General features: G+C 39.7%; 2 protein-coding genes across 4 annotated transcripts; one reads left to right on the forward strand and one right to left on the reverse strand.

Moving 5' to 3' along the window:
• Positions 1-1,211: 1,211 nt before the first annotated feature.
• On the reverse strand, positions 1,212-3,859 carry LOC117937179 (60S ribosomal protein L19-like). Of its 2 annotated transcripts, none has more exons than XM_034860960.1 (6): positions 3,647-3,859; positions 2,425-2,522; positions 2,204-2,326; positions 1,817-1,937; positions 1,590-1,700; positions 1,212-1,403 (listed from the first exon to the last, which is right to left on the reverse strand). In XM_034860960.1, the coding sequence occupies exons 1-6, from the start codon at positions 3,649-3,651 to the stop codon at positions 1,277-1,279; spliced, it is 585 nt and encodes a 194-aa protein (XP_034716851.1). In that variant the 5' UTR covers positions 3,652-3,859; the 3' UTR covers positions 1,212-1,276. The 2 variants fall into 2 exon arrangements, with proteins under 2 accessions (XP_034716851.1, XP_034716850.1); XM_034860959.1 differs by having other exon boundaries at positions 2,425-2,531; positions 3,647-3,850.
• Positions 3,860-5,006: 1,147 nt separating this feature from the next.
• Positions 5,007-21,963, forward strand: gpam (glycerol-3-phosphate acyltransferase, mitochondrial). 2 transcript variants are annotated; one of them, XM_034860346.1, is made up of 21 exons: positions 5,007-5,276; positions 8,640-8,776; positions 8,902-9,021; positions 9,863-9,936; positions 10,885-10,998; positions 11,425-11,574; positions 11,816-11,915; positions 12,175-12,311; positions 13,002-13,101; positions 14,436-14,648; positions 14,873-14,986; positions 15,235-15,320; positions 15,948-16,063; positions 17,155-17,225; positions 17,625-17,892; positions 18,078-18,235; positions 19,721-19,798; positions 20,170-20,307; positions 20,461-20,650; positions 20,902-20,960; positions 21,127-21,963. In XM_034860346.1, the coding sequence occupies exons 2-21, from the start codon at positions 8,693-8,695 to the stop codon at positions 21,241-21,243; spliced, it is 2,487 nt and encodes an 828-aa protein (XP_034716237.1). In that variant the 5' UTR covers positions 5,007-5,276; positions 8,640-8,692; the 3' UTR covers positions 21,244-21,963. The 2 variants fall into 2 exon arrangements, with proteins under 2 accessions (XP_034716237.1, XP_034716236.1); XM_034860345.1 differs by having other exon boundaries at positions 8,640-8,773; positions 8,887-9,021.
• The last annotated feature ends 111 nt before the right edge of the window (positions 21,964-22,074 follow it).

Consider the following 22,074-nt stretch of genomic DNA (forward strand, 5'->3'; position numbering starts at 1 on the left):
TTTATCAAACTTGACGTCCTCGCCTCAGCAAGGCAGTAACCTTTTTTTATATATAATTCTATTTATAAACAGTATATATACACGTTTTTGAAAGTGCTGTATAAAAAATGCATTTCCGAGTGGCAAAACTGTTGCTATTAATGCCTTGTATTACATACAGAAGCTTAATATTGAGCAAGATAAACAACAACTAAGGTTTTTCTGTGGCTGGACAATGGTCAGAATCTGATCTTTGGAAATCAATACAACTTAAATGAGAAATCACTTTTTGTAATGTATAATTTGTTGCCCAGAAACTGCCTGCCGTGTGGTTATAGAAAACTAAAATGTAAATGAATACTGTCCACGATACAAATGAAGCATCTGAAATGAATGTCAAACTAGATTAGATCTGTAAGGGTTTAACATCTGGATGACTGAAATGAACATACAGTGGACATCTGTTTCAGTACAACTTGATAGTGGTGCTCTGCTGTCACCTGGTGGACTGTTAAGAACACAAACAAGAATGCAATATAGTGTTTTCATGGCAATAGGAATATTACTGTATTAGCCTTTATTTCTGAAATAGAAGGGTTGAAATACCCAACCAGAATATATTAACATTTTTTTAAAGACATTTCATTCAGATATAAATTATGATCAACTGATTCTCAAAATAACTGACATTCTAGCATGTTTTATAACAAAAGCCGTCTCACAGAAGTTGCTGCTCAGAGGTGAGCTCACTGCTAGGCCTGCACGATTAAAAGTTATAAAATCGTGATCTCGATTCACCCTGTTCACGAAATAACGGATTTCATTTCTTTTTTTAAATTGCATTTTTTTTTTAATGACTGATTCTAATTTAATTTTGTGAGCCGACAAACACTACAAATCGATTCTTTGAGTTTTAAACACTGTATAAAAAAAGGTTTTAAAGCGCTCCCAAGCGCTGCAATGCTCTCCCTCCTCTTCACTGAAGCCTCTTTGTTTACAGGCTTGTGGTGATGCAAAATGTTCTATAGGTGCCAAAATAAATCTGTTTGGTACTGCCAATTTGTTTTGCCATGTCATGGTTCAGGTGTGCAATAAATATTACACTTTGAGGAAAAATTGTCTTCCCAGAATCGTGTGGGCATAATCACTACACTGCAGTGCTCCTGTTCTGTACCTTGTGTCCCCTCATGAATCCTTTTTAACACCAAGACAGACAGACAACCAAATAATGACTCATTTATCCAAATTTATTAGCAAGAAAAATGGGATTCTAACAAGAAAAGCTTTCAGTTTAGATTCACTTCTTTGCAGTTTCCTCCTCCTTTGACAAGGTCTTGATCATCTCTTCTTTCTTGGCCAACAGACGCTCTTCTCTGCGTTTGCGGGCTTCCTTTGTCTTGGAGCGGCGAGCCTCAGCCTGGTCACTGGGAGGGTAAAGGGAGGTGGAGACGGAAGTAAATTACTTTCACAGTAACATTGAGCTAATGGGGAATAAAAGTGTACTTGGACACTTTCAGAAATAACAAAAGCTAAGTTATTTAGCTCTGGCTGGCAAATCATTCACATATTCACCCATTTCAAGAACAAAACAATAAAAAAGAGCAACTTACGATAGAAGCTTCTTGCGAGCCTTATCTGCCTTCAGCTTGTGGATGTGCTCCATCAGGATGCGTTTGTTTTTAAAGACATTTCCCTTGGCCCTCAGATAGAGACTGTGGTACCTGGAGGACACAGAAACAATACCTCAGTGTCTCAAATCAAGATGCCTCCTCTTGAAATGGGAATTAAAACAGCACTGGTTTATTCACCAACAACGAGCTCTGAAATTCACACTTACATGTGCCTGTCAATTTTCTTGGACTCCCTGTAGCGACGAAGAAGTCGACGCAGGATTCTCATGCGCCGCATCCATGACAACTTCTCTGGCATACGAGCGTTGGCTGTACCCTTTCTCTTACCTAAAATAACAAAAATGGCAGTGTGTCAAACAATGTTCATATTAAAACTACCAAACTTCTGCCATCTGCAGGCTTCAACACACAGTTTGATGTATTTTTCTGAAAAGGTAACTGACGTGCAAAAGTGATTACTTTCTATTTGTCCACTCTGCAACAACTAGGACTAACTTTATAATGCTAGCACAGGATTCATTGTAGAATCTGTGAAAGCAAATCAAAGTGCTGTGTTTTCACAACACGAGGAAAGGAAAAGGGACATTACTCACCGTAACCCATGTGACGTCCCTTGCGGCGTGCCAATGTGTTCTTGCGGCAGCGAGCACGGGAATGAACCGTCACAGGCTTTCTGATGATCAGCCCATCCTTCACCAGTTTTCGGATCTGCTGGCCTGTGGCACAAACCCAATGCAATAAAGACTCTGGCTTTTGGGGCCCACACAACTAAGGTGTACAGAGAGAACTCTTCAATGGAAAGTAAACAACTCACGAGAATTCGCGTTGGCAATCTCATTGGTCTCATTTGGGTCCAGCCACACCTTCTTCTTGCCACAGCGCAACACGCTGGACGCCAAGCGCTTCTGGAGCCTGAGCATGCTGGCATATTAGTTTTGCAGGACATGAGATGCATACAGTGCTATGGGGCCTTTAAGATTATCTATGAGCTTAAAATTTAAAAAAATGGGGGATATGTATTGTAGTAGTGACATTTTGAACTTCTTGCACAAAAGAACACTCAGCATTGACGTTTCCTTGTCTTGACTGAAATGATCATCCACAGAGAAGAATACCTTAATTTGGTTTTCTATTTCAACTTAAAACCGTGTTGTTTTATAGCTAAATACACTTTGTTACTGCAGTCTGCAAGCCAAAGTTATGGAAAGTGATCTTATTTAATTGGCACTTTAAGACATGGATTACAAATAACAGCACAAAGAAAAATAATCAAATAAAACAAAAGCATTCTCATGATTCCCAATTCAAGGTATACCATCCCCGTAAATCTTAGTTGTTGAACGGCACATGCATTAAAAACACCTAACTGTCCAAGTCAAATATGTCATGAATGTCAAGTACTGATTTTAGGTACCTGGGTAATTATACTTACAAACCTACCTGAGATTAACAAGTTATGCTCAACTATTACCTTTTTTCCTATATTTTCTAAACCAGTGTGTTTTTTGTTTTGCCAGTCACAAGACCGAAACGGCCTCACTGGTTTAATAAAACTGATCAGCTAGCTCGTCAGGTTTGAGGTGGAAATGACTGATAAATGTAAATCCCAGGTGCGCAGTATTTATTTGTGGGCGACAGTCCCGTGGTGCTGAAAGTGCATGCCATTAAGAAATAACCCAATAATAGTATAGTCAATGTATTTTAATTAACTGACATATTTGATCACCTGGTTCGATTAACCTTAACAAACACGCTAAATAACTAAATTATTGCCAGCTGATTCGCCGCTAAGGACCTGTGGTGTTTCATGACATGTTGTGACATGTCTTGGTTAATTTAGCTCACTTAACGTTAGGTTAGCTAGCTCACCAAAATAGGCCATGCTACATGCATTTTGGCAGAAATAAGCGACTTTACTTATAGCCGAACAGAGTTCAAGTTGCCCCTAGTGTCTTAGATAACAAAGCTAAAACCCTATAAATTGTTTGCTTAGAATACAAACATATATTTAAATGTCAAACATCTAGCTATCTTACCTCATGGTTGCTAGCTTGGTAGAAAAAAAACGTAATAGAACGCTTCAGTCCCTACCATTATAAATATCGCCATGGGTTGCTCAACTGTGGCAGGATCAAGACATCGTAAATAATAGCTACCGATTGGGTAGTGACAGAGCGTATTCAAATGTAGTTTTACATGGAAATATTTTATGTTGCATCAAAAGTTTACTATTATGCCTTAAACGTAACTCTTGAGTCTATTAATCTGCCCCCTACCCATCACAACTCAGTGGTACGCTCCAATAATTGAAATACCGTAATCGACCACTGAGTGACGCACCACGTCCATGTTTCAAGAACTTTGCTCTTTGTGTTGATGTCATTTGCTGCTTTATTTGAGTTATACAAGTTGAAACATTTTAAATCGCTTTTTTAAATCAAATGATTGCCATATATTTTGAGCTTGTGAAAAGATGTTCAGTTGCCGAATTATTGTGTGAAACACTTTTGTGCACAGAGATATGCCAATCATAAAAAATGTTTGTAGCTCCAGAATTATTTTGTGCATGAAAAAAAAAAATCCGAGCGACAGACATTTGTTTGTCTCCATGAAGTTAGAAGCACGAATTTTGACCCTGTTTTTGAGTCTTATCTAGAGCTGGAGTATGATTGAAACCTTTGTTTCAAACACATACTAACACAGCTACTGTATATGCCACGTACATATATACAATACGTCACAAAGGAAAACTAGACAGCACTATTCAAGCAGTGTCGCAGCTGAAAAACCATAGTGGCACAGTGCTGGTGTGTGGGTCCACTAACTGCTTAATAAAAGACTCAAACTTCTAAATATTTTTTGAAGTGGTTATTTAATCCCTTCACACTTCACACCTTTTTTAATTTTGAGTCATCACAGAGCCAGTCCTTCAGAGGTCACCATATCAGTTGCTGACTCGATCCTTTATTGAGCAGTTACAGTGGGGTCAGACATTCTGACGGCTGCTGTTGTCAGATATGGTGACCTCTGAAGTACCGGCTCTGTGTCGACTTAAAATATAAAACAATGTGTCCTGAGTAATGACAAAGGAGGAAATAACCCCCCCAAAAAATATTCAGAAATGTGACTCCTTTATCATTTCTGAAAAAATGTACCTTAATATATTTTTATTTAGGCTACTTTCAGATTTAACATATGTCATTATGCCTGAGGTGGTTAATGTGGTCACCAGCGGTTTTCTCCTTCTCATTAGGAAAAAATAACAAAATCATACAGTTTACACCCGTGACTGTATTGTATTTTACGCCGATTGCGTAGACGCTCTTCTTCACCCTGCATCGTCTAACATGCACGGGAAGACGACGTGCAACAGTGCCCTCTGCGGTCACAGTTCCTGGTGGGTCACAGCTTTTGGAATGCTGTGTGAAGTAGCCAGACCCTCCTCCGCTCCGCAGTGTGTGGATGGTCTGGATAAGCGAGGCTAAAATAACAGTGCTCTTGCCTCCTGTGACACATTCGGTCTGTCAGAGCTTTGCCGTCTATTCTCCGGAGAAGAGTGGAGCTTTTGTGGGGAGACACAAGGGCACTAAAGAGCCCAACGGCTGGTTGCAGTTTTGTCGACGAGTGTATTTTTTAGATATGAGTCAGCGTCACAACATATTCAAGGTAAGGCAGGTTTTGTTATCGCGAGCATGGCTAGCGAGCTAGTGCTAGCTATATCGCCAACAAGTAACGGTAGTAATGCCGCGCGTGTATTGTCATGGAAACAATAACGGGATGGTAGACATATAAAATGATAGTAACATTAGCTCACGCGACGCCGTTGAGGCACCCGTGAGTGGTGGAGGCTTAATCTCATTTGGGCCACTATTTTAGTGGTGTAACCTGAAGTCCAGTTAACTTGACATTGAGTTCAAGAGAACACTTGTAATTACATTTTGCATCTAACTTTGACTTGCTTCGGCGACATAAACGAATGTGATGTTAACTGCTTGCTCTTAAACGCATCAGACATTAGACAAAATTGATTTCATTCTAGGTTTCGAGCCCTTACGCCATAACGTCAGGTTAGCATGAGGCTCGACAGCATGCAACAAAATGTGCCGAGACGAAACTTGCCCTGTGACAGAAACCGCACAGGTACATGGTTTAATTTTAACTCAAACCTTCAAATAGACCAACTAAAGCCCTTTACCAGGTATTATAAAGAGATTGCAGTGTAAGCCAAACAAAGCGGCGTTACTTTGTAGCCAAACCAGACACCCGGCTGCCTGGTTCGTGCTTTTGTTGTCTGCATCTTCACACTCAATCTGTCACAATGAGACCGCTCCTGTTTGACCTGCTTATTACAGACAGCTTGGAGCATGTGATACGGATTAACCTAGTCGCGTACAGTGTGTCTAAACAGGGACCTTTTTGTCATCTAAAACAGTGGTTCCAAAACCTTTTCAAGGACTTTTAACGGACACTATAGACCATGAGACCCTATTTGATTTAGATTTGGTTCCAGGGTCCCCCATCTGATAGTGTTTTTGTTTTTAAATATTTTATTCCCAAAAGTGTATAAAACCCTTGACCAAAATAGTCATACGTTATGTCATTGTATTACTTATGGATGGAATTATACTGAAAATAAATTATTCCCTTTTAGCTGGGAACCCCTTGGAATCCCCATCAAGGACCCCTGGGTAGGGATGTAACGGCATTATAGTGACCAAAATTATCACAATATTTTGGTATTATTGCAGTATTTTTAAAAGTGTGTTCAATGCCTTTAGCAGCCACTTTTATCCTGCACGTTCTGCAGACAGGATAATTATTTTCAATCAGCTGTCCTTCTGCATTCTTATAATAGCCAATATAGGCCCATGCTTCAGGCTGAGTCCTCTTAGAGGGCTGATAAATGTTGTGAGGGCTTTCATCTCCTACTTCCGCCATGATTCCAACCTCAAGAAATGCACCTTGTAGGCTACGCAGGAGACTCGGATGAAGCTTGGAAGGATTAAACACACTGTTTCCCCATTGAGGCAATCCACCGTGATAATCATGATATTTTAAATGAAAACAGTAATTGTTATCGTCAACATTTTTATCGTGGTTCACCGGTAATTGTTACATCCCTACTCCTGGGGGTAATAGAAGAATGTGATCAGGTGGGAGATGGGCTGTCCCCACTGATAACGAATTTTAAAATGAATACTGGTATTTTTACAGTATAATTTGATAATTAGCAAATTGTGCTATTGCCATGTTTGTTTTTGTTGTGTGTTTCATCATTGTAAAGTTAGCAGTGTTGCAACAAATGCAACAAAGGACTTATGCTTTGTTTCTGTACATAAGTAGAATTTTCATGTATCTGTACTTAACTTTGTTATTTATATCACTGGAAACTTTAACTTTTACTCCACTACATCTCCCCTAAGCGTCTTACTCGTTACTACAAAATAAAATCTGAAGAAATGTTTCACACTGGAGATAAAGGTTTGTTGAAGCATTGCTCCTAGATTTAAAGTTAATGCAGTGTCAGACTGGCCCGTCAGACACCGCCTACCAAGAGTCTGGGTCTGCCCCAGGTTTCTTCCTAAAAGGGACTTTTTGCTCGCCACTGTCACAATGCTCGCTCTTGGGGAATTACTGGAATTGTTGGGTCCTTGTAAATTATAGCGTGTGTTCTATCTGTACTCTATCTGTAAAGTGTCTTGAGATAACTCTTGTTATGAATTGATACTATAAATACAATTGAATTGGAAATATCTGGTGCAGTCTCTGTCTCCATGGTAATAGACGATGACCACCCTGATGACAGTGGGGATGACAATAACGTTACACACCTTTGGCCATAATCAAATGTATTTTTTCTTCTTCTTTTACTTCTAATACTTATGTACATTTAATATCAGAAAATTACTTTTGATACTTAAGTACAGTAAACATCAGATACTTTAAGTCTTTTACCTAATATTCTAAGGGACGTTAACGTCTACCAAAGTAATTTGAAAGTAAGATACTTTTATTTTTACTCAAGTATTGCTTTCAAGTACATTATACAAGACTGAAAATTAGTAATTGAAAGCGACATTGACAAAATTGACAATATAGCCTTAATACTAATAATTGTCTTTGTAGGTGTTTGGGGCCCAGACACTCCATTGTACTAAAAGATTAACCAGACAGTAACCAATGTAGTGCGGGACCAGTATGTGTTATGTGGTCAAAATGTTTTTGTAGGGTTTTAATCTTAAAAACATCCTCACTAATATCAATCTATTATACAACATCTTAAACACAAAAGCATAAGAAAACATCTGCAAATAAAATGTAACATAACAAAGCTGCATTTCAGAGGAATAATTACCCATATTAGAAACATTTATTCCTGTTTTAATGCTTAAGAAATAGCCTCACCATATGTTATTCCAGATTTTGAACATATCTTTTAAGTAGCTGAAGATGTAGAGTTCAATAATTAATAAGTACCTTTATTTGGCAGTACTCCATATCTTTGCCATGTCTGCATTGCCCAAAACGGTCAAGGTGTCCTCTGACAAATTTACAAAAAGTTTCTTTGAACAAGTAAAGGAATCTGTTACCTTCCTTGACATAACTCAAAAAATGTGGCCTAACTGGAGCAAACAGGTGTTAAGTCAAGTAATCTCATAGTAGCAGGGAGATGCATAGTAAGGGAGTGGCCCACATTGTTATAGCTAGATACATCTATGTTCTCTGGCTTTCCTGTTGAGGGGACACCTGGTACATGCTCAGTAATAATGAGAGCAGAGGCAGATGTTGCAGCCTGTGGAGAGATGCATTACACCGCCAAATCTTTGTATTAAAGGAATCTGAAACAATCATATGCTTGCATAATAAATTTCGCATTGAAGGGCTAGGCGGTGTAGTTCATCTTCAATTGTCTTATGGAAGGTAAATTACTAGGCAGTACTCTTGCTTATTAAATGAAAAAAATACACATCGATGGCTGCATTTAAATAGTTTGAAATGTAACCTTGTGATATTCCCATGTCTTGACAGCTTGCCAGCTAGTGGTGTGTGATCTGAAGGGAGCGGGAAGGACAGCAGAGAACATGGAGCTGTCAGATGGCTTCTTGCTGCAGGTCAACAATGGAGAGCAGTGGTGTAACCGCTGGAAACATCCCAACGATGACTCGGTAAGCCACAGATCCAGACCAACAATCTTGTTATGCCGTTATACAGTAGGATCAGCATTACACTTATTAGTTGTCTTAGTTTTTCCTTTACCTTCAATGTGTTTTATGTGTCGATGTGTTTCAAGGACCGCAGCACCAGCCCGTCGGTGCTGCGCTGTGTTGCCAGCACATGGAAGGAGGGCCTGCTGAACAGAAAGAGGCCCTTTGTGGGCCGTTGCTGTCACTCCTGTACACCTCAGAGCTGGGTAATGTTGCACCACAGCTAATTAACTCTTACATGAGTTCCTTTCCTAGACTCAAGTCAGCTCCAGGGTATTTTTTATCTAATGTAATTGTTTATTACTAAGGAGGAAATGATCAGTATGTAGATTACATTAGGGCTGGGCCATATATTCAAAATATTCCATCCTGATAGAGATAATTTCAAATCTCAATAATGATATGTATCACAATATAGCAAGTCTTCTTGTAATTCAATAGTCTAAATGAAATAACCACATGGTAAAGCCTATTTTTGTAAACTCGTCTGAATTAAATACTTGACAAATGAGAAGTACTGAGTGTTTTATTCACTTTATTAAGAACTTTTGTGTAAAATTATACAAAGGCAAGAACATAAAGCGCTGTCAAATGACATAAATGTTGCCATAATGCTGTTTGGTCCCTGGATTTTTGACATTGCGATAGAAACATTATAGAAAAAATAAAAATGTATAATTATGCAGTACATATCGCCCAGCCCTAGCATATAGATAACCTGCCAAAATCACTTTGTTGTGGCTATTTGAAGACACAGCAGTGGTAACAAGAACATTAGTTTTGCATTAGCATCAATCAAAGTGAGACCAGACTGACTTTGTGTAACTGTTAGGCCGGTCTAACACAGTATCTCTAGTTGAGACCTTGATAACTCCACCTTGCTCATCTGGATTCCAGTCAAAGAAAACAAAATAAAATACAATTTTCGTTTTTTGTGTTTATTCCTCAAATGTTCAAAGCCATTGGTGTCTCTTAAGCTCTGTAGTTGAAGTTATGTTGATGCTGTCTTCTTCCGCATATTAACAATCATCTTTGTATCGGTCCCAGGACAAACTGTTCAACCCCAGTATTCCTTCTCTGGGACTGCGCAACGTCATCTACATTAATGAGACACACACCAGGTAAACAAAGGGAAATCTACTCCAATAACGTATCACTTTATTTCACAGTATTTAGCTCTGAGCAGTCCCATTAGCCGGGCAAGAGGAACATTCTTTGAAAACTATCAACAACTTTGAAAACTATGTGTCGAGCTGGTTGGCTTTCATTTGCTGCCTTGTCCTTTGACGATGCTTTAAATAACCTTTGCACCGTACAACAAGAGCAAGAGCTTGATCTCCCTCTGTATAGTAAAATCAATACAGTGCAGGCTGGCGCTGGCCCTCCTAACAACCTGTGTATAATAAATGGCAAGGAAACAGCGGAAAGGGAGACAGATGAATAATTTAAAGTCAGTGAGCACCTTACCCATGCATCCAGTGACTGACCTGAGCAGGGAAAACTAAGTAAGACACCTTAATACCTCAACCCCAACTAGTATAAACATCAGATAGGTGTGAATATTTGTTTTTCAAAGTCCAAGCAGTCCTTTGGAATGTAGTCTGTTTGCCATCATGTTCCAAATAGCAAACAAATAACTACATTCTATTAGTATGTAAACAGAGACATCCCAGAGCCAAAATGGGTTGAAGTCAATATGGACAAGATGGAATTGTGTATTTTTGACAGTACCAGTAGTAATCAGTATGGTGTCCTGTATAAGTTCAGCAAAGTGGAGAAAAATTTCAAACTGTTGTAAGAAACATTGCTGTAAGAAAGCTGTTTATAATAGATAAAGTCAGTTAGAGCTGATCTCTGCTTCCTAAAAAAACAGTTAAACCATGCCTCATGTAAATGTAAGAGTATGCATACAGTTTTTGATCAAATGTTTGCACAGATCAACATAAATGTATTATCACATTTTCTATACAAAATATGTCAATGCATTTGTTTGTCTAGCCATGCACACAGTATATACAAGAATGTGTTCACTTCTTTACATGTTAGTGCACATTTGTGTGCTCATGCAGACAGCGGGGCTGGCTGGCGCGCAGGCTAAGTTATGTGCTTTTTGTCATGGAGAGAGATGTCAACAAGGACATGTTCACCAGGAATGTAGTGGACAACGTGCTCAACAACAGCAGGTAACGCTTGGTGTAACAGAACACATTTGCTGGAAAGTGTCATCATAGTGCACCTGAGCATCATGAGAGTATGTAGGCCTAGTTATGGAGTCATAGAGTGTCATAAAAAACCAAACATCTGTAAAAGAAAAATATAAACCGGAATAAATGAACAACTAAATAAGTAGGCAGAACATTTGGATACATAAAGAGCAAAAAAATAACAAATATATAAAAAAATATAAGCATTTTCATTTTTTTTTAATTATATTATAATTATATTTTATGTATTAAATGTACTTATTTATTTTTGCCCCTTTTTTTATTTTGTTCTTATTCTTTTCCCTATTTCCGTTGCTATTCCTTAAAGGGCCAAGATGGAAGAAAACGTTATTTAGGTTTGTGTCCACTTACAGTATGTTTGTGCTGTGTTTCGGTGTGTGGCAGAGTGGAGAGTGCTATTGTGACAGTAGCCACAGATTTGGACGCTGCAACCAGCCAGCCTGGCCAGGAGCAAAAAGCCATCAGTAAAGTCAAGCAGAAAGCCAGGGCCTTCCTTCAGGAGATGGTAGCCAATATCTCCCCAGCCTTTATCAGGTACAGTGTGTATACTGGAAATCTCACCTCACTTACCTTTCAGTCAATGATTGATATTGTTAGGCTTACAGTATGAGAATATTGTAACACATTACTAGAATTAGCACACATCGTGTGTGTTTCTCTACTGTATGCGTTATATTATGTTCCCTTACACTAAAATCAACTAGATTCTGCCACAGTTAGTTTTGAACTCTTTGTTTCTGTTGCACATCTTCACACACTTTTTCTTTATGTTTAGGCTGACAGGGTGGGTCCTCCTAAGGCTCTTTAATGGTTTCTTCTGGAGTATCCAGATCCACAAGGGCCAGCTGGAAATGGTCAAGAAAGCTGCTACAGAGGTCTGCAGAAACCACACAAAGAAAATGAAATCTACTGTGAATTCTACTGTCACAGCATAATTTCCACAACATGGGCAAAGATGTTTTAAGAACTAACAGGAACCACTCAAATATTTATCATCACAATACTTTTTCAATGGATGCATGTACATATACGTGACATATCCACTTTCACTGTTTAAACTGGATTTTGAAAAAAGTTCCATTTGCACTGAGGAATGATGTGTTTACTGAAAAATCGTCTTTCTCGTCTTCACAGCAAAATGTGCCCATGGTCTTCCTTCCTGTTCACAAATCCCACATTGACTACTTGCTCATTACCTTGATCCTGTTCTGTCACAACATCAAAGCTCCACATATCGCTGCTGGAAACAACCTAAGCATCCCTATCCTCAGGTAAAAAGCCCACAAAGCCTCATGTCAGGTTTGATCTGGCAATAAGGAGCATTTCTGCTCTCTGTAAGAAAAAAACACAGATCAGTTTGATGTCAGAAGAAAGGGAATTCCTTGGAAATAAATCAGAGAGGAATTAAAACAACTAAAGAGTGAGACTAAAGATTGAGACTGATTTCACATTTGGAGAATATTATTAGCAGCCCAAAAACAGGTTGTGGAACCTGTATTTTATCCAGCATCAAATATTATTTTGAGCATCTAAAACGGATCTGCTGTAGTACATGGGTGCTTGTGATATAGGTCCCAGAAGTACCAACCTGCGTTATGGTTACCGAGAACAGGAACACACCTAGTGACAGGGAACAAAAGAGGAGACATTAAGAAAATGAAGAAGTGAAAGGAAAGAAAAAAGTGTGTTAGAGTTAAATACACAACTGAGTAAGGGCAGGAAGTGGATGCAAACAGGCATATTCTACATTGTAGGGATCACATTAAATCGTCCAGATCAAATAATCACATTTTTTAAAGAGGAATCACCACAGTACAGTAATACTTAATGACAGTCCAAATTATTGGCACGTTGTTTTTACTGACTACCAACACACTGAAAATGTTGAGGACACAGCTGCTGCCAGTGTATAAAGCTTTGTGCGGAAGCCACTTGATGAAATTTCTATTTTCTCATCTCAGCACCCTTATACGTAAACTTGGAGGATTCTTCATACGACGGAGAATGGAGGAGACAGGGGATGGGAAAAAAGACATTTTGTACAGATCACTCTTACATGCGGTAAGGTGTGTGTGTGTGTGTGTGTGTGTGTGTGTGTGTGTGTGTGTGTGTGTGTGTGTGTGTGTGTGTGTGTGTGTGTGTGTGTGTGTGTGTGTGTGTGTGTGTGTGTGTGTGTGTGTGTGTGTGTGTGTGTGTGTGTGTGTGTGTGTGTGTGTGTGTGTGTGTGTGTGTGTGTGTGTGTGTGTGTGTGTGTGTGTGTGTGTGTGTGTGTGTGTGTGTGTTAAAAGCCGTTGTTACATGATGTTAGTGTTCTCATTTTCAGGCATACTGTAAAGTACAATCAGCCTTATAACTTTTTTAAAATAAATTACTTAGACACTTCTACTATCCTGTAGTAATGTTTAAACACCTTCTGTAGACTTCTGTAAAACTTCTGCTGCAAGATTAAGATGGTGTTTGGCTCTTGCTTTTTTCCTCTTCGCTGACCTAGATCCAATTAATGTGCTGTTATTAAGTCTTTGTTGGGAGCCTAAGTAGGTTTATATTAGTTGCTAACTACTTTACAGATGGTCACAGCTTTGACTCCTGTGACTTTTAGTTTAAGTCAGGCCTTGGTTAAAGCAAAATCATTTAAGTAATCTATTGTTTGGCCCAAAAATGTCTGTTAAATGATTAAACTATTGTTTTTGAGGACCAATGTGGATGTAAGTAATGCTAAATCTATATCCTATTGATGCTAAATGTATTTCCACCCTTAAGAATAGTTGGAATTAGAAATTAGAGGCTGATTAAAACTGAAGAGTTGAGACAGGACTCAACAGTAACAGTGTATGACTTAAATTTGGTAGAAGATGTAATTTAAATCTGGCTTGCCTGTGTCACACAAAGAAATGTTATTAACCGAACTCCCTCACAGGCATGTAAAACAGCCTGGACGTCTGTCCTTTTCAAAGCTCACTCTCAATGCAACAGCCCAGATTCCATTTCAGGACAAAGCTTCGCTTCTCAAAAGTGTCTACATAGCAAGAGACAGCTGTACTCATCCATGGCTGGATACTGTTACACAACATGGCTGCCTTGGCACGGGCCCAGTCCCCTGCAGTGTGTTTGGCGGTCAAAATGTCTGTGACCACCACCCACTTTGAACTTGTATTCGGGCTGCATATGCAGCAGCTGCTCAGGGTTCACTTTACTTGACCTCCACCTTGTAACAGAGTCAATGTTTTTTTTTTTTTCAAAGACTTTGCAGCAGATTGCATATCACTTAAAGTGTTATGACCTTTACCACAGCATTTGCACATTTCTCTAACTTTTCCCATCCTGTGCCATCTTTTATCATTCATCTTCATCTCACCATTCTAACACATTATTCTATTTCATCAACCTTCCTTCAGTATACAGAGGAGTTGTTGCGTCAGCAGCAGTTTTTGGAGGTCTACCTAGAGGGTACCCGCTCCCGCAGCGGTAAGCCGTCTACGGCGCGTGCAGGCATGCTGTCCATCGTGGTAGACACAATGTGCACTGGGTCGATCACAGACGTACTGGTGGTGCCAGTTGGCATCTCTTATGACCGTATTCTTGAGGGCAACTACAATAGCGAGCAGCTGGTAAGTGCTTGGGTGACGTCTGTTTTTTGTTTTGGCAACAAAGGTGTTTTATTTCATTTAAAGAAATGGAATAGATATTCACAGTAGTTCTGGCTTTTGAAATTGTAGCTTTAGAAATGAGGTGACAACAATTTTGTTTGTGGTGGGCAGGTTAAATAACTAGAATATGTTGTTATGATTATCAAGTCTACATTGTAACCATCTGAACTCCTCAATCCCACCAGGGCAAACCTAAGAAGAATGAGAGTTTGTGGGGAATCGCATGCGGAGTGTTTAGGATGCTGAGGAAGAACTATGGTTGCGTCCGAGTTGACTTCAACCAGCCCTTCTCCCTAAAGGTGACTGATCGCAGGTTTATATTAGCTTTCATACAAATAGAACTCCAGCTGTTGTGGCCACATGCCAAGCTTCAGCAGATTTCGGCTATTACTCTTGATTTTAAAGCGCTAAAAAGCATTGCACAGCTTAAAACTGTAGGAATGTTACAACTAAAGATTATGCTTTCTTTTGGTTTCTCAACATTTGCGTTAAAGAAAATATCTATGTCTTTGGTATTTGTAATGGAGCTTTTGTGTGTCAAATGTAGGAGTACATGGACTCCCAGAGAAGCCGTCATATTCCACCACAAGTGTCCCTGGAGCACACCTTGATGCCCATCATTATTTCTGCACAGTAAGAGCAAATACACACACACAACCCACTCTAACAATCTGTTATATCCTCCTCTGTCCACGAACCAGCAGTTCCACATCCCCACCTGTGGTATTATGAACTCTCCTGTCCAAACTTTACTTCTCCCTCCTGCTGCTTGACAGCAGGGTCTGTTATCTGACAACCCAGCACAGCTCTTGAGCAAGCATTGACAGGGGTCACTTCAGTTCAGCGCTTTCCTTTCAAAGAAAACTGATACAGTCATATGGTAAATCAACAAGGACAGCGCCGCTCCATCCCAGCTGGTCTTGTGTCACAGGTTCAAAGCTCACCCCAACAGAGCCGACTGAAAAGACAAATTGCAAATACTGTTTAGTAAAAATTTCATTTTTTCAAGCATTTGAAAAAAACCAAATTGAAGTGATTTTGAAATAGTATTGAGTAAAATTTGACATATTCCAGTCTGTAAGAAAATGTTAAAAAAAAACATCATAAAAGGCGTCAACAAAAGTGTTGATTTTCAAATTTGACAAGAAGACATCACGTCAAAGCAGGGTTGAGAAGGGTTAAGCATACCGTATCAAGCTGACATAACAAGACAATTATCAATTTTTATGTTTACATATTGAATTGTTGTTATTCTTCCAGACCCGATGCTCAGCTGTTTGAGGGGCAGGAGGAGGAGGAGCAGCTGAACAGAGAGCTGCCCGATGACATCTCAAGGCGACATCTTATTAACAACCTGGCCAAGCACGTCCTCTTCAGTAAGAAATTCACAAACCACACAGCCAGTGGATTAACTACGCCCATCTTAGCCCTCTTGCATATGACATTAAAGGATCATTCTCAGCTTCACCAGGAAACTCCAGTTTGATAACTTAAGCTGTTTGTAATATAGAAAGACATCAAGTAAGACTGACATGTGGCAAAGGTTATGAATCATCACAATGCCATCCAATTCAGAGTTGTCTAAACTGAATGCCACAGACATTTCTAATGGCACTAGCACATCTAATTTATTTTAAATACTGCAGCACGTTTACTGCGTAATTAGACATTCCTCTTTTATCTTCTTCTGCACATGGTTCTCCTTTTTCATCCTGTTTTAAACGTGCACCTGCAGCACACATAAAATATTATCCATCATACTGCCTCCATATTGAAATCCCACACAGCACAGCATCAGTCCATCCGCTTCACATCCCTCAGGGCTTTTTTTGCCACGAGGTAGCACTACAGAAACCGGTTCTTCCCGGCTCATGCAGCTGCATTCTACTAGCTAGACCCATTTGTTTTTTCCTCTCAGCCAATCACAAAGCCTCCTGCTGGATGGCATGTTGTTTTCAGCCAATGGGATAAGAGGGGGATAAAGAAGTAGGGAGGAATGCAGTACCACTGCTCACAGGCTTTACATCCCTGATCTTGAGCTGTGCTTAAAATGACCACTAGTAACCTCTGTCCTGAGACATGCACGCACACATTTTCTCTGTCTGCCTGATATGTTTCTTACGCAATCATCTCTTTTAGATTTTCTTATTCCTGTGTTATATCATACCTAATAGCCAAAGACAAACCTGGTACATTGTACTCGTTTATATGATTGATAACTTTATTTGATGGTCAGTAAGATGCCAAGTGAATAAATGTATAATATTTATTATATGTGACATATAGTCATAGATGTCACTTAGTCCCATCTGTACATACACTTTTAGTTCTTACCATAATCCCTACCAACAGACTTTGGGTCAAGTCTTGCAAATTAAAAAAATATATTATTAATGGTATAATTATGGACGATATTGATAATGTTTTCAGTGTGTTGCTCATTATATTGTCCTTGTTTCTATCACAGCGGCTAATAAGTCATCAGCAATCATGTCCACCCACATCGTAGCCTGTCTGCTGCTGTACAGACACAGACAGGTAAGTCTGGTTGTCCTTCTTGCCCTCTCTATTACACCCTCTCCTTGTACTTTGACACTGTATACGGCAGGTAAAAACCTCTGTTCAAAAACTCTTGAGCCCATCACGCTCCCTCCCAAGGTGGTCCAAATGTCACATACCTCTGCATGATAGTAATGAATGTCCCTCTCTGTTGGAGAGCTGGGAGCCGCTGCCCCCTGCAGGCACACTGATCTAAGGTCTGGTCTAAGTGGCTGACAGTGAAAAACAATTACTGAAATTGTCTTCCTGGCTCCAGGAATTGGCCAGTGCTGCATACACATGTAACAAAGCAATTGTACTGAATCCTGGCTTTGATTAGCAAATGCAGTCATACTTTTTTTTTTTGAGCTTCATGTTTTTACCCCCACTTTTCTTCAGGGGGTGGTGCTGTCCAAGCTGGTGGAAGACTTCTTCAACATGAAGGAGGAGATCCTTTCTCGGGACTTTGATCTGGGCTTTTCGGGGAACTCAGAGGATGTGGTCATGCGGGCCCTCCACCTGCTGGGAAACTGCGTGAATGTGACCAGCAGTTCAAATCGCAATGGAGAGTTCACCATTGCACCCAGCCAAACAGTACCAGCTCTTTTCGAGCTCAACTTCTACAGCAATTGCCTTTTCCATGTCTTCATTTCTGATGCAATCATTGGTACGTTGAGCAAAGATGTTGTTGTGTTCTGTGCTCACTCTGGTGTATCACTAATATTTGACTTGTTTAGGGGTGTGATGTGAATAAACTTTGCTGTTGACATTTTAAATTCCATCAGTCAGACGCTAGTTTTCCTAAGCCTAGATTTTTTTCTTCACAAATTTATTTTAATGCTTTGTCTCCAGCCTGCAGCATCCTGTCACTGCAGCGAGAGCTGATAGCGGAATCAGAGTCTGACCATCCACCCGATGGTCTGAGTAGCCTCCCACTCAGTCAGGAGAGACTCATTCGCAAGGCTGCTGGGCTCTCGCACTTTCTTGTCAATGAGGTGACAGTGGCACCAGTAAGTTCTGCACATTGTCCCCATCGAAATACTTTATTTTTGAATTTTCGCAGCAGTCAGTCACAATTAACTAGACAATACAGCAATCAAACAACAAAACAAAAACAAACTCACACTTACAGTAGGTCATCAAGTAATGTCAATAAATGGTATCCACACCTTCAAGAAGTGACTTTGTGAATTCCTTCTGTCAAAAGGAATCCATTCCATTCTAGCCACAGAAAGCATTTCATTGAGGCACCTCCTGAAACATGAGGGCAGTGGGGACTTCCAATTAAGTAGTATTCTTTTTTTTTTAGCTGCAACCATGCCTGCTCTAATAATTTGCTTCTGATGGGGGAGGAAGGACCTCGGTCTTGGTGGAGCAACCAGAAATAGTCCGATTGCAATCCGGCTGGATATTTATCTGACATTTTTTTGAAAAAAAGTTAAATATGTCACTCCAGAAATTACCTAATACTGGACAGTGACAGAACAAGTGTGACAGTGATCCCTCTGAGATACCACATTTGTCACACGGGGGAAACGGATTCAAAAATCTTGTTGAGTTTGGTTTTAGGTAATGCACTCTGTGTAAGACTTTAAATTAAATTAATTAGTATTTAGAGCAAATGGACCAGCTCTGCATTGCGGACAAACCTTCCTCCCACAGTTCATCTGACACCGGAGCGCCCAATTACGGCGCCATGCTTCCATTGTTATCGTAAAAACAGTAACAATGCAGGAGATGAAATGCTTTGATTCAGGCTGAGAGAGAAGTAAATCACAGAAAGTGTGACTCTATAGTTTGATTTTGTGAATTTTTTGGATACGCATAGGTGCAAAATGCCTGACTTGAAGGTAGTGATACAAATGTTGGTGGTGATACTTAGTTTGGGGCTAAAGAAAGAAGCAAATGTCTTATGTATGTAATAGTCACCAATACAACACAGCCCTCTTTCCCTCCAGTCCAGAAACACTCTATCCATAAGTGCTGGCTTGAACAAGTGATGGTATGTTATAGGGGTGTATACTGTGCTATTCAACCAAAAACCGGGGAGACATCAGACCAGCCTTTGTAGGGACAGTCCCACCGCCAGAAAGTGAGAGCCTAGTAATATTGCTTAAATATCAGAAGGGGTCACCATCTTTCTAAACTTTATACAGTACAATGAGTTCAACAAGTGGCAAGAGCACATTTTTTAAGTGCATCTCTGTATTGTAAGAAAAAAACCTTTTATGTCCTTTTTTTCTTGTTTGCCATGACTGAAGTGAATTGTATAAAGACAATGAAATATGACCAACCCATATCAACATTTGATCTTCATCAGACCTCAGTCCATCATTCTTTGCAAACGTAGTAGTACTGATCAGTTGTGTAAACTTTGGTTGGTTGTTCCTGATGATGCTGTTGATGATTGAAACAGATTTTGAATATGACAGGTCCACATGGTACGTTGGCGTTGTTTCACTGTGTCTCTCCCTCTCTTCCTGTCTGTCTCACAGCCCTGTCAGACGATTTACCAGGTTTTTCACGATGCAGTGACCCGGCTGATCCAGTATGGAGTTCTCTATGTAGCAGAGGTCAGTTTACAGATACAGACCTCACTAGTGACCGACAAGAATAAAAGAAACCACTATGACTAATTCTGGAAGTTGACTCGTGGGGAACATCAAAGAAAGCGTTAACTATAGTTGTTGTTCATTTTGGGCTACTATATGATGTGTAGTTTGGCTTCCATTGTTGGTGTTGGCCATGCTGCTGTGAACACATGTTGTTGTTGTGCTAATAAGCGGTTATAAATTACTTTGTAGTCTGGGTTATCATTTTTATATCTAGTAACATGAAACAGTGAAGAACATAAGAATAATCACTTACTGTATGTGTAATATGTGGCGGGTCTTTTCCATAGCCCCAATGGCCTAATTTTTGTGTTTTTGTTTGTGTGTGACAGGAGGACCAAGAGGAACTGAGTCCCAGCCCCACAGAGGAACCATGGCCCAAAAAGTTCCCTGAGCCCCTTTCCTGGAGAAGTGATGAGGAGGACGAGGACAGTGACTTTGGAGAGGAGCAGAGAGATCGCTACCTAAAGGTCCACTTTTGTAATACATATCTAAAAAGACTATTTTATTAAAGCCAACAGAACCTCCACAACAATGGCATCAACTTTCAGAACTGTTTTCAAGTTGTTTGAATGAGCAACATCCAGTCACAGTCACAGTGACTTTTTCTCTACCTCTTCCAGGTGAGCGTTTCCGCAGAGCACCAGGAGTTCTTCGTCTTCCTACAGCGACTTGTCAGCCCTGTGCTGGAGGCCTACAGCGGCGCTGCCATCTTTGTCCACAGTCTGAGTCAGCCCATGGCTGAATCAGACTACACCCAGAGGCTCTTCAGATACCTGCTCACCCGCACAGAGAGAGGAGTGGCTGCTTATGGTAGTACTGCAATATTTCCAAACATATACTTTAGAAAAATTGCAGAATAATAAAAATAAAAATCATTATTCAGGCTTAGTTTCAACTTTAAATAAAAAGTTGCTGCGTAATTATAACACATTATTTCCTTCTGTAATACAAAATTAATTATTTAACCTTTTAACAGTTACTGGAACAAATGTGCTAGAACTAGATTTATGCTATGACTACTGAAGACTGAATTAACTGGTGAAAGAAAATGTTTTTCCCAGGTGAAAGTGCAACTCATTACCTGGTGAAGAACACAGTGAGGACATTCAAAGAGCTTGGGGTAAGACTGTGTTTATTTATATATATATATATCAAAGTTATGAACACATAATGTGTTGCTTACAGTTATTCAAAGGCACTTTAGTGTTAACAAGTAGGGTTTGGGTTGTGTTCAGGTTCCTCCAGCTTGAGTTACGAGTTTCTTTCTGTGCTGTAATCTTCTTTAGGTCCTAAAGCAGAGAAGAGAGAACGAGGTGACAACTCTGGAGCTGAGCAGCACCTTTCTACCTCAGGCCAATCGGAACAAACTCCTGCAGTACATCTTAGGGTTCACCCTGCTGTGACCAACAAACCCTTCAGCCCAGCTCAGTCCCCAGGCTGCTTCCAATTAAGGGCTTCTACTGGTTACTTCTAAACAATCCCAGGTGCTACTCTGTGGAAAGCTTTACCAGGAAGTGCCTTCATGTAACAGCCGCTAACTGTTAGCTGTTAGCCGGAAGAGACTTGAAGCCAGTCTTCCTTTTTTGTTCCAGTCTAGGACTCCGTGTCTTAGAACTGTGCAGCTGATAAACACATGTATAATTCTTTGAAGAGGTACCTCTAGGGATCATCTGATCTTTCTGAACTTTGCCAGTGAAGTCATGAGGTTTTAATATGATCAAAATTTTGAACTATTAGAAAATGTATTCAAGCAGGTTAGTAAAAAAGAATCACTTTTACAGCAGTCCGAACAAAGCAAGCTGCCTTTCGTCTATACAAGTAAACAAGCAGAATATGCATTGAAAATAATGGCAAACATAACTCACAACAAAAGCATTTTTCCGTTATGCACTCCACTATCATACAGTAGAAAAAAGTCAGTTGAAACACTAATTTTGAAAACAAATCTCTGTTAATTTGCCAGAATACTCTTATTTGTGTATTACTAGTGTCATGGAATTTAAAAATGTAATAACTTCTATCTAATGAACAGTAGATAAAATAAGATTTGTCCCTGCAAAATGGGTATATATCCAAATTTTCATTTGCAAAATTAAATGTCAAAATCAAAACCTTAAACAGCTGCGATCAGTTATACTTCACACTTATTGGTTTTAATATATCAAAAAATAGAAGCTGCAAATCTGTTTGGCTGTGCAAAAATATATACGTGGCCAACACAAAATGGCAAACAC

Source organism: Etheostoma cragini, chromosome 21 (assembly GCF_013103735.1).
Source record: "Etheostoma cragini isolate CJK2018 chromosome 21, CSU_Ecrag_1.0, whole genome shotgun sequence".
In the NCBI taxonomy this organism is placed as follows: Eukaryota; Metazoa; Chordata; class Actinopteri; order Perciformes; family Percidae; genus Etheostoma; species Etheostoma cragini.